This window comes from Corticium candelabrum, chromosome 13 (assembly GCF_963422355.1).
Source record: "Corticium candelabrum chromosome 13, ooCorCand1.1, whole genome shotgun sequence".
NCBI lineage: Eukaryota > Metazoa > Porifera > Homoscleromorpha > Homosclerophorida > Plakinidae > Corticium > Corticium candelabrum.
In genome coordinates, this window is record NC_085097.1 from 4,409,737 (window position 1) to 4,422,003 (window position 12,267).

At 41.9% G+C, this 12,267-nt stretch overlaps 1 protein-coding gene across 1 annotated transcript; it reads right to left on the reverse strand.

Annotated features, from left to right (window-relative positions):
• Positions 1-2,645: 2,645 nt before the first annotated feature.
• Positions 2,646-9,244, reverse strand: LOC134189155 (carbohydrate sulfotransferase 8-like). Its single transcript, XM_062657394.1, has 3 exons — positions 9,170-9,244; positions 8,986-9,094; positions 2,646-3,736 (listed from the first exon to the last, which is right to left on the reverse strand). The coding sequence occupies exons 2-3, from the start codon at positions 9,080-9,082 to the stop codon at positions 2,859-2,861; spliced, it is 975 nt and encodes a 324-aa protein (XP_062513378.1). The 5' UTR covers positions 9,083-9,094; positions 9,170-9,244; the 3' UTR covers positions 2,646-2,858.
• Between the last annotated feature and the right edge of the window lie 3,023 nt (positions 9,245-12,267).

Consider the following 12,267-nt stretch of genomic DNA (forward strand, 5'->3'; position numbering starts at 1 on the left):
GACGACAGTTTGACCGTAAAATGGAGGTTTACGACATCTCGGCTTTTCTGTCCATAATGCGCGGGATTGTTACGTCACCCATTGTTGATGTGCCAAAGGTCTGCTGATTGGCTCTACAAATTCCCGAGAGTGATTCACACTGACAAGCTAGTATTACGTCACCTACGTTTTGCGTCCCAAAACGATTGCTGATTGGCTCGACAAACTCTCCGAGCGTGACACACGCTTACAAACAAACATAGTTACAAACATAGATAGATAGATAGTTACAAACATAGGTACAAACATACCGACAGACAGACCGGAAGTCAATTCAGCCCGTTTAGAGTGAGCTTCTCGCGAAGCATTCCACCACTCATTGTGGTGTCCTTCTTTACGCTCGTAGCTTAATTAATTGGAAACACCCAAAGAAAATCCTGCCTACGCCCTTGGCTCCAATTGTGGTGTTGAGGCTTCTTTACTACTAGGTCAAGAACGTTCTTTACTTTACTGCTAGATTATCGCTTTCTGCTACTAGAAGCTCTAAATTGATGTTAACTGTCGTGACATCATATGACACCTTCTGAGAACAATTTCAGGCAAAAGGAACGGCCTCGTGTTAGGACAACCTTCTATAGCTCAACGCACTCAGACATAGATTGGCACTGTCAGGATACAAAAATTATTGCCAGAAAAACATCACATGTAGTGGGCTGTTAGCCGATGGCCGGCAGTTGTATTGGTTTCTCGAGGCCGTCTCGTTTCTGGAGGACGGATGCAGTCTAGGCGACTCGACCGTTTTCCTCAGACGGCCGATCTCGACTTGGCCGATGCGTTTCACGGCAGTTAGAGACCGACGTCGTGTCGATGGGCACGTAACTGACATTTAGACAGACACAAGGAAGCGGGGCTTGGCGTATTATAATTACAGCCTATGATAGATATATTCATACTGCAGTGCCCCTTCGTTCGTCTCTTGTAAGTGTACAACCTTTTCTAACAGCTTCTGCTCACCTCGAATAATGTCTAGTCGCTCCCATTTGAACAACAACACTGAGAAAGTAGCAAGTGTGATTGTGATTAGTACGAGATAGGATCGTCGACAACAATAAAGCTCCATGTCTTGTCGTATCTGTAACACGTTCTACTGTATCTTCGATACCGTTCGATGTGCACACAGTGTGGGGTCGTGTGAGGTAAGAAGCAAACTGTCAAAACTTAGCTCTACAATATAATTTATTGTCGCGTGCGTTACGAAGCAACCCCTTAGCTCTACAATGCAGTCCGTCAGCCAAGGCTTGGTATTGTGGGGGCGAAGTTAGAATGTATTGCCAAGCGTAGCGAGGCATCTAATCTGGGTCGCATAACAGAAAAGGGGTGGTCCTATATGGCTCTTCATCGAGCTCTTAGCAAATGTGTGTGTGCATGTGTGTGTGTGTGTGTGTGTGTGTGTGTGTGTGTGTGTGTGTGTGTGTGTGTGTGTGTGTGTGTGTGTGTGTGTGTGTGTGTGTGTGTGTACACACACACAAATCTCAAATTTCTCCTCCTCACGACCACGTTTCATGATAGGACCTACCTTAGAAAATCGTTTCCGTGTCCGACTGCAGATCAGTTTAAGAACGATTCCTTTAAGTGAGCAAACGGCGACGTAAAAGCTTCATGAACTTCCGTCACCCCATCCGTTTGTATTGTAGCTAGGGACTGTGTGTACGCAATAACCAAGAAACACCTTCAAGAGTTGAATGCCACCTACAGTCAACTATTCACACGTCCCATACTACAGTATGATCAATCCTTTACTACACTGTGCTACATCTATCACTGTTGATAGTCAATGTTTGCCGATATCAATTCCTATGTCAGTAAATAGCATACCACTGTCGTTACAACGGAACTGAGTGCATACCTAGACTGTACATTTCAGTTGTCTTGATCACGATCGCAAAACGGCGACTACCTATTCCAGGCCTATATCCATTGTCTTGCAATTGTCTTCGTAGATCGCGCACATTTGCTATGAAAATTTTGCTATTCCTAACACTGTTTAGGTGTGAAACAGGTGCACGTGTACTTGCGCCAAAAGCGATTAGGGTTGACACAGGCTTAACTTAAATCGTACAGCACAAGACCACCTGCATTAATAGATAGTTATTAAATTAATTGATTAAATGGCTAATTGTTGCAAAGTCGTTACTTGAATATACAGTATTAGACACGTTCAGTAGTTTAATTAATTTGTTGCTGTGATATAGACATGCGCTTTGTAGCACATCAGACAATTCTTTTCAAGACAGATCAATATTTAATTCATTAGGGAGAAGCTAAACAGTAGAATACGCTGGCAAGTAGTTTGACAACTTGCACAGTGTACACTAGCCTTACATTTAAGGTCACTGGCGACTCTGACCCGACCCTATGTACACCCTATGTACGCACTAATCTCTAAGCTTTGGGGCGATACTTGTACGACTGTAATCGAAAAATTCTAGCAAAATATGCGGGACAGATTATTTAAACAAACCGGACGGGGGCGTATCCTAATAATGGACACTTGTTTTCTTCGACATAGAGAACGACTGAGCCAGCGTAACAGCTGCATATGGACTAGATACGTGAATGGTTTCCTAACAAGCTGGTATCCTCACATGTAGATGCGTGCTCGTGGTTGTCACATGCACGTGACCATTGTATACATAATAAGGACAATTTTGCAGTAGCTATTAAATGTTTTACTAGTCTGCCAAACATTAATATTTTTTACCGACATTAAGAAAACGAGAAATTGATACTAAACGATCAGCATGAAAGTTGTTTATAAATTCGCAGAAACAGTTTATCACAGTATCTTGGCTCAATTAACCAATTTTGTATTACAGACTTTATTCATGTTGATTGACAGGTTGGTATCCAAATATCTCGTAGTCGTCGTTGTATTGATCACGAAGACGTTGAAACTGAGCGGACGAAAGCTGAGAAAAAAAGCTGTACTTTGTTTCGTTACCCGATCGATTGTCGTGCGGCAGATGCAGCCAAGAGGGAGCTCTAACAGATCTGAGCAGATAATCTGATTCCTCGGCAAGACCAGTACTATCCATGTCAACGAGGAAATCATAATCAATGTGACAAGGATGGCAAATCAAGTTGATTGGTCTCCAATGATCGTTAAGATCTAAATACTTTTCTTTACTGCCATAGAAACGAGTAATATAATTGACAAAATGAGGAAAGCTGATGTCTTTCCAAGCATACGGTTCACTGTTGCTTGAACCATTGAGAAGCTTGTTGTACTGTACGACCAATTTGCAAACCGCTTGTTGAAAGCTAGTTATATGCAGTCTAATCTGTCTGTAGTCGGAAATGACACGTTGAAGAGGCTCTCTGTACGACATGAATTTCGTGTAGTTCTTCAACCTCCACTCGATATCCGCATTGCTGTGATACTTTTTACTCAAGCGCGTTAGATACTGGAAGTCGTGGTGCAAGGCGTGGTATACAGCCTCTTTTACGTCCGAAAACCTTCCCGCCAGAATAAGCATCATGCTACGCCAGGATGTTGTCCCGGATTTTCTAACAGGACACCAAATAAGTCGATTTTCGTCGTCCACCACCATTGTGGCGTACATAAGCTTCTTCTCTCTCTCCGTAAGTGGTCGCTGAAATTGTGCGCAGGCTCGCTTCAATGATTTCTTTCTTAGCTTAAAGCGAGACAATGCTTTGGTTATTGTAGCTGGAAGAGGTCGCTTGAAATTAATTATTTCTAAAGAAAAAAGTGAGTAGATTTGATTTAACATAACGCAACTGAACACTAACATGAGAATTGGGAAGATTAATGAAGGGACTGAATTAATTTAGCCTCATCAATCATTAAAGCAATTTTTGTCTGCCAAGTTATGGGTGCGTTCGATTGGGCTGATCCAGTCTCTCCCAGAAGAGGCTCCATGTGCACACCCCTCTTCCAACTTCTACAGCTCTGCATGACGTTATGGTCGGAAGACCAACTCTACCAATTCTGCTGTTGGTCGGAATAGCACGCCCCTCTTCCAATCTCTTCCAGCTCTGCGCTGGAAGAAGGTGCAAGAGGGGTCCTGGAAGAAGCTGGAAGAGGGACGAGCTCTTCCACAAGAGAGTGAAAATGCCCAATTGAACACGCCCCATGCATTTTGCATGCATGTGCAGGTGTGCACGTGCATTAGTCATGTCACGATCTGTAAAGGGAAGAAGCCATGAAATTTCCTGGAGGATTAAAGACAAACGAAGACAATACAAATAACCCCATTTCAAATTCTGACTGCGTTTCATCCTCCACAGATAAATTTTCAGTCGCAACTGCATGCTCTCATGCATCAGTTACACCTGCTGCAAATTTTCATTAGAACTGTAGCTATCAGTTATTTCTTCTTTTGTCTTCAATTCTCTAGACAATTTCGTAGCTTCTACCCTATTCCATAACCCCACTGTATAAGGACACCTCCGTAGTACTAGACGTTTTATTGGGTATATTATGTGTGCGCGCGCGTGCGTGCGTGTGTGTTTGTGTGTGTGTGTGTGTGTGTGTGTGTGTGTGTGTGTGTGTGTGTGTTTGTGTGTGTGTGTGTGTATGCGTGCGTGCGTGTGCGTGCGTGTGTGTGTGTGTGTGTGTGTGTGTGTGTGTGTGTGTGTGTGTGTGTGTGTGTGTGTGTGTGTGTGTGTGTGTGTGTGTGTGTGTGTGCGGGTACCATTTATAACGAGTATTATAATTACAGTGTACTCGTACGCCGAAGAATGGGCGCCAAAGAACGTTTAGGCTATAGCTAAGAACACATGGAAAGAACGTCAAGTGCATGGCTGCATGCTGCAGTGTGCAGTGTGTGTGTACACTATTGCCTAGACAGCATTGTTTCTGATCATTGTGTATAAGCAGGACAGAACTAAAAAGCAATCTCTTTTTCATGTACTTCTATTAAGGCAGCTTAATAATTTAGCTTCACAAAATACCCATAGCATGCACTCTGTTCAAACTACTGAACTACTGCATTGCATGTACTGCATATATACAGCATCCAAAGTAGTAGGTATATCTGTACCCCTTCCGCCAGCTTTCTTGCCTATCTTCTCATTCTTCGAATTCTTTACAAGCTTCACCGCCACTACCATCATCGGCTTTAGTAAATGAGAACTGACTTGTCCTTTGAGGCTTGTCAATACATCTTCACTACTATGTACAGTCGTCAGACAGCCTGTCCGTTGTTCAAGTGCAGGAAAGTCCCTAGTTCTTACTGCTTCTTCTCACGCTTCTCCAAGTCATGCATCCAGTGATCTGTACTCTTTCTTTCGAAACCGGAATATATAACCATTTTCCAAATTTTATAAAAAAATTATCATTCCCAAGCCATTCGTTTCCGCGGTTTTATCATGTCTTTGTTCTTTGACCCACCGCGGCATCAATTGAATGAATTAGATCAATGCAGTCTGAAATATACTTAGTGTTAACAATGTTTGTTTATCCTGCCATCACATCTGTCATTGCATGTGACGACAAATGGTCCAAAAAAGTATTTATATTTCTTTTATCTACAGAGTTGCTACTTAGGTAGCATTTTTTGCATACCATAGAAAACAAGGAAGTACCAACCCAAATCATATATATGGATTAAAGAGCTACCTGGACTTGTTTGTCCCATTCACTTGACTCCAGTAAAGAAACTGATTCCCCCGATCTCCTTAAGATTATTCCTGGTATGAATGGTGAGTTTCACAGTCCAACCTAATTCACAGTTGCAAGATTGTCCCTCTCTTGTTATCACATGACCTACGAACCCACACTCAGTCTTGTCCCTGTCTCATTGTAAGTCATTTACCTCGCATCTTAAAGAGATAAAAATACTTTATCCAAGCTAAAGAGGTTTCTTGTAGCCATAGTCCCCATTTTGTGCAGCGCTGCCTTCATTGACGTATCAGTTTGCATACTCTGGCGGGCATGCCACTAGTTTAGGCTTTCCAGACGTTTAGCCACAGACCTCATCTTACCATTTGACAGTAATCTAAGCGACAAACCCTGTCGCATCAACAAGGCATTAATTTAAACAAACTTTAGGACGCCTTGACAACTGCAGCAGCTGCTGCAAGGTCTTCTCTTATAGCCTTCTCATTGAGGATTTTTGCACAGACCCAATACCGCTCTTCCTTTGCTTCTTTCTCCTTTTTTCAGAGATTCAAATATATTTGGTCTCTTGTTCGTAATACCTTCATTTGCCACCTGGGTGAAGGTGAGTTTTGTTAAGCCCTTACTGTATTAGTGTTGATTGTTTGGCCGCACCGACCTCAACACTATGTGTTCTATTGCAATTTTTTGCTTTGATCATTTCACAGCATGTGAATGAACGACACCGTATCGAGCAGCAATTTTTTGTGACAGGAGACAGAACTCCAGCCTCTTCCTGCTCTTCTAGTGTATCATATATACGGATCTTGAATTAAGAAAGTAACGTTTTTGCCTCATGCAGGGCTGACCTCGACGTCATGGGCGAACTTTCTTATGGTCGTCGTCACGGTTTCGAGTGGAGTGATTGTTCTCGTATGACTTATGCTGTCTGATTGAGTACAGGTAGAATCCTGGCCACGTCTGTTTGACTACAATCGACATTGCTAATTCCCATTCAACAAAATCTGATCATTGTGAAGTTATGTTTCTGATGTAGATATATTTAGGTGAGGAGGGTGCTTCATAGCTACGTATATACAGTATAGAGGCTAGCGCATGATTCGATCCTATGTAACTCACATATCTTGCATCGGATAGAATCAGACGCAATAGGCAAGTCCTTTTCTTTACTCTTCTCTTCAACTATTTGACCAGAATGAAGGGTAAATCTTTGAAACCCCACTCAGTGTACGACAAATTGTCTCATCTCTATGTTGCCCCAGCCATGCGTGAAATTTTTAGTTGCCCGATCATTACTCTGGTTACCCATACACAAAATCCATGACCGCTATTGCTATGCCGCTATGATTGATTTATGAAAATATATGTATGTATTTACAGACAGGCAAAATGCAGCTAACAAACAAACAGACAGAAGGACAGACAGACACACAGACAGACTGACGTAAATCTTTTACATTTATCGCATGCATTAGCATTGATGTCTTACTTTGTTGTATAAATAATACATTGACATATATACATACATACATACATACATACATACAGACAGACAGATAGACAGACAGGCGGACAGACAGACAGACAGACAGACAGACAGACAGACAGACAGACAGACAGACAGACAGACAGACAGATGTAGCTATGGCTCATCCTTTCAGCCAAGACACTTTAAAGCAGGCAGCTTTAGAGGAAGGTTTTGCTGCAGCAAGAAGGGAGGAAAGGAAGATGATCAAATATGAAAAGCCACAACTTGCCTGCAATACATCAAGCCTCAACTTCACTCCTATGGTATTTGAACATTTTGGAACATGGGAATCAGAAGCTACCAACTATCTAAACAAACAAGCCAGAAAATCAAGAGACATTGAAGGTTATACAAATGAAGCTGACTTTAGAGGTTTTTGGAGGAAAAAATTCTCAATATTATTTTACAATGATGCAACACTAAAGTCATCCGCCACAGGCTGACTCGTGCCTTACTTGGAGAAGAAGATGAGAACATACACAATAGAGAGTATCAAAGTAGTTTGCATTAAACTAAAGCTAAACTCAGTAGATTGCTTGTATTTAGTATTAGAAATGCAACGTAGAGTTTGTGTTTCAATAAATGAAATTGACAGACAGACAAACAGACAGACAGAGAGACAGACAGTCAGACAGACAGACAGACAGACAGATAGACAGACAGAGAGACAGACAGTCAGACAGACGGACAGAGAGACAGACAGACAGACAGACAGATAGACAGGCAGATATGCTAACAGTTGAGTGCATACAAGACGAGGGTAAAAATTTCTGGTCACCTCAATCTCAATTGTAATGGAACAACGCAATGCAAGAGTGTAACTGTTACTACAGAAGATGAGCAGAGACCAGTGTAGGTCTAACTCAATTGGTGCCATTAGTAACTCAGTTAACTTATTGTCAGCTGTTTGACTCTTAGTTTTAGCTATAAGGACCATTTGGGTCCGATTTGCTTTAGAACTTACTGATTTTTAGCGTATTGTAGACTGTAATAATCTCTTGTATATTAAAGAAATATTTGTATCGACAGAGAGACAGACAGAGAGACAGAGAGACAGAGAGACAGAGAGACAGAGAGACAGACAGAGAGACAGACAGACAGACAGACAGACAGACAGACAGACAGACAGACAGACAGACAGATAGACACACAGACAGACACACAGACGAACACACAGACAACATGTGAGAAGCAGACTTGAGGTTCTAAACTGGCTGTTTCTTCTTGGTCACAGACAGGCAAATGATGTTTGGAGTAACCCGGACAAAGATAACATGCTTCTCATTGAAGCTGCAGGTCATGCGGAATCTGACACTCGATCAGTAGGTGCAAAATGGTAGACTTATCTATAATTAAATTTACTAACCAATGAGGAAAAGTCAGCTGGTAGGTAGGGTAGCTGTCAGCTAGTTGTCCTTTGCAACCATAGCTTTCCGATTCAGTTGCCCAGACATATTTCTGGTTGTCCCAGGCCGCCGAGCAACCGATTTGTCGTACACTGCCACTGTGGGCCTACTAGAAAATAGTTTCCGCTGCATTGTGACTCAGAAAAATGGAGAGCAGCTGTGAGCATCTCTTGACACTTGCGCACTAGGCACAGCCCATTGCATTGCTCAATGTACATGTTCATTCACACATGTACCTAATTATATGACACCTACCTACACTCTAGCAGACATAAGGACGCGTTGCATTATTAGGACCGATGGATTAAGAACATTCTCTAGCCTTACTCCTGTGACAAGATGTACGAGCACCCTGTATTAATAGCCCCGCCTCTCATTCGTTTCCGTTCGAATCTCAAACCTGCTCTACTAACCGAAACACGTACGTTTACCTGGAACAGTGTCCCGTTTGCAGAGCAACACCGCTGAGTAAGTCACAAGTGAAATTACGATCAGTACCATCAGACCGGAACTTCGACGTAGTTGCATGTCTTGTTGTATCTGTACAATAGCAAAGGTGTTTCTAATTGTCGATGTGCACACACCCAGATAGTTTGAGATATGAACACTGCTTACTCTGGTAGCCTGCAACGCAGAGACGGGGAAACAGGTCAGATGTACACACCAATTAATGTCGAAGCTTTGGAGCGATACCTGTATATACGACTGGAATATCACACAAGGCCTGCTAGCGCACTAGCTACATATACGGGACCAAGTCTGTAAACAGTCCGGACGTGGGGCGTATTCTAATTGTGAACACATTTTCTCCAACACAGAAAGCGCATGACCTTGCGTAGCAGCTGGACTAGATACGTGAATGGTTTTCTCACAGGCTGGTATTCTTACATGTCTACACGTGCTCGTGGTTGATCGCACGTGACCATTATATACATGTAGACAACTTGCAGTAGTTAAAGTTTAATTAGTCTGAAAAGCTTAGTTTTTCTACCAAGTATAAAGAAAGGAAAATTAATATTCTACAATGTACTAAACATACGATTAAAATGCATGACAGTTGTTTATAAATTCGTAATAACGGTTATGTATCACAATATCTTATATAGCACAAATAATCAGTTGGTATCACAGACTTTACTCATGTTGATTGAGACGCTGATATCCAAATATCTCGTAGTCGTAGTCGTATTGATCACGAAGACGTTGAAACTGAGCGGTCGAAAGCGGAGAGAAAAAACTGTACTTTGTTTCGTTACAGGATCGATTATAGTGCAGCAGATGCAGCCAAGAGGGAGCTCCAACAGATCTGAGGAGATAATCTGATTCCTCAGCAAGACCAGTACTATCCATGTCAACGAGGAAATCATAATCAATGTGACAAGGATGGCAAATCAAGTTAATTGATCTCCAATGAGTTTTAATATCTAAATATTTTACTTTGTTGCCATAGAAACGAGTGATATAATTGACAAAATGAGGAAAGCTGATGTTTTCCCAAGCATTAGGTTTACTCTTGCGTCTATTGAGACGCTTGTTGTACTCTACAACCAATTTACAAACCTTTTGTTGAAGTCTAGTTCTAAGCGATCTAATCTGTCTGTAGTCGGAAACAACACGTTGAAGAGGCTCTCTGTACGGCGTGAATTTCGTGTAGTTCTTCAACCTCCATTCGATATCCGAATTGCTGTGACTCAAGCGCTTTAGATTCTTGAAGTCTTTTAAAAAGGCGTGGTTTATCGCCGCCTAGACATCCGAAAATATACCCGCCAAAATAAGCATTGTGCTACGCCAGGACGTTGTCCCGGATATCCTGACGGGACACCAAATGAGTTGGTAGTTATCATCTACTACCAATGTGGCGTACAAACGTTTATTTTCTTTCTCTCTAAGAGGTCGTTGAAATTGTATACAAGCTCGCTTCAATGATCATTTTCTTTTCTCAAACGCGACAATGCCGGGGTTCTTGTATCGGAAAGAGATCGCTTAGTTTCTAAAGAAAGCAAAAGTGAGTAGATAGAATAGATGACAGAATAGGATAGTGGCAAGAATAGAAAACGTATCCAAGGTCGCATCACAGTTCTATAGTTGAAGTGAATGTAGTGCAAGTCCATTGAGTCTTTCTTGGCTCATTGTAGACTGTTCGTAAGCTCTAAGACAGTAAGAGTTTAGACCACAGAGCGATACTGAGTTAACACATCACAGGTCCGTTGGCTGGGGGAGGGGGTTTGGAGGGTTCGGACGAACCGGACGCTCAGCCGTGAAGGTTCACTTTCGATCCAATGTATGTATGTATGTATGTATGTGTGTACACACACACACACACACACACACACACACACACACACACACACACACACACACACACACACACACACACACACACACACACATACACACACATATAACTATATTAAAAGAATCCATGTCATAGCTAAACAAAGCTAACTTATCTACTATCAATTTAGCATTGTACTGCCAAAGCTTACATGACAACTGTTCGTGTAAATTACATAAATTTCTACTAAAATTCAATCCGTTGAACAGATACGTTTATATATATATATATATATGTGGTCGCAAAACGCTATCTGCTCCTTTTCACTGCTACAACACGCGACCTTTTCTACTTCGAAGAGCGACTATATATAGTGTCCTTGCGTGGCGGTGACTGGTTTATTGTACTTTGCTTTGTTCTGGCGGTTGTCTGTAGGTCTCAACGTCACAAAATGTTTGTTTCTCATGCGGCTCGCAAACTCTGCAATTTTGATGTCCACCTTTAAATTAGCACGCAGCCTTTTCTCACTTTGAAATACAGTAGCAACTGCATGGTGTCGTTCACAAGTCCTCTGCATCTATGCGTTGTTGCTCGTCTGTTCGCAAAATTGACATTGTAGCAGGAAAGAGACCACGAAGCTGCTAGCCGGCTTGAAGCACAGCACATGTGCCCGACGACGAATCGCAAAAGATTCTTCTAGATCGGGATTGTCGAAACAGCTGCAAGCGAATACTTGGTCACCTAGACAGCCTGCCAGGGCTACATATTATCCAACATTTTCTGTTTTTACCGCCCAATAAGCAAATTGTATGATACCCCAATTATATATACTCAGGAAATTGTGTTAATTGACATAAGTTGGCCAGGCGAAGAATGGGCTGATCAGCTAGTAAATATATATATATGTGTGTGTATAATTCGAAAGGTTAAAAAGTAACATGGATGTGACGTCATTGGTTCATTTTGGTTTATTACGCACTGCCCACTTCTGAAGCCATGCTACGGGCCTGCACCAAAGAGCAATTGGTTACAAACGAGAGCAAGAATGTATGTCAGGAAATAGTTTTTGTCACATTGTTGATAGGATCCATATAGGAGTGATGGTTGTCTCAGTTTGCTGTCCAGTACAAGAGACTGAACAGTGCATGCGTTTCCAAACATTAAGTATTTATTTTACTAAGAGGCCCAATTCCTAGTGACAAATAAAATCATTACAATCCATAACATAACTGTCACACATAAACCATCAGTTAAAACGTTCCAAAATTTATCACTTTTTAATACTAGTAGAGTTTCAACTGTCTAACGGTCAAGCTGTCTTCATAGTAACAAGACACGCCTCCGCTTTTTAAACGAGGTTGCGGACGGTTACTCCTCTCTCGCTTCGATCGGACATGCAGGAAACGCGAAGCTACGTAGATCACGAACAGTCTTATGT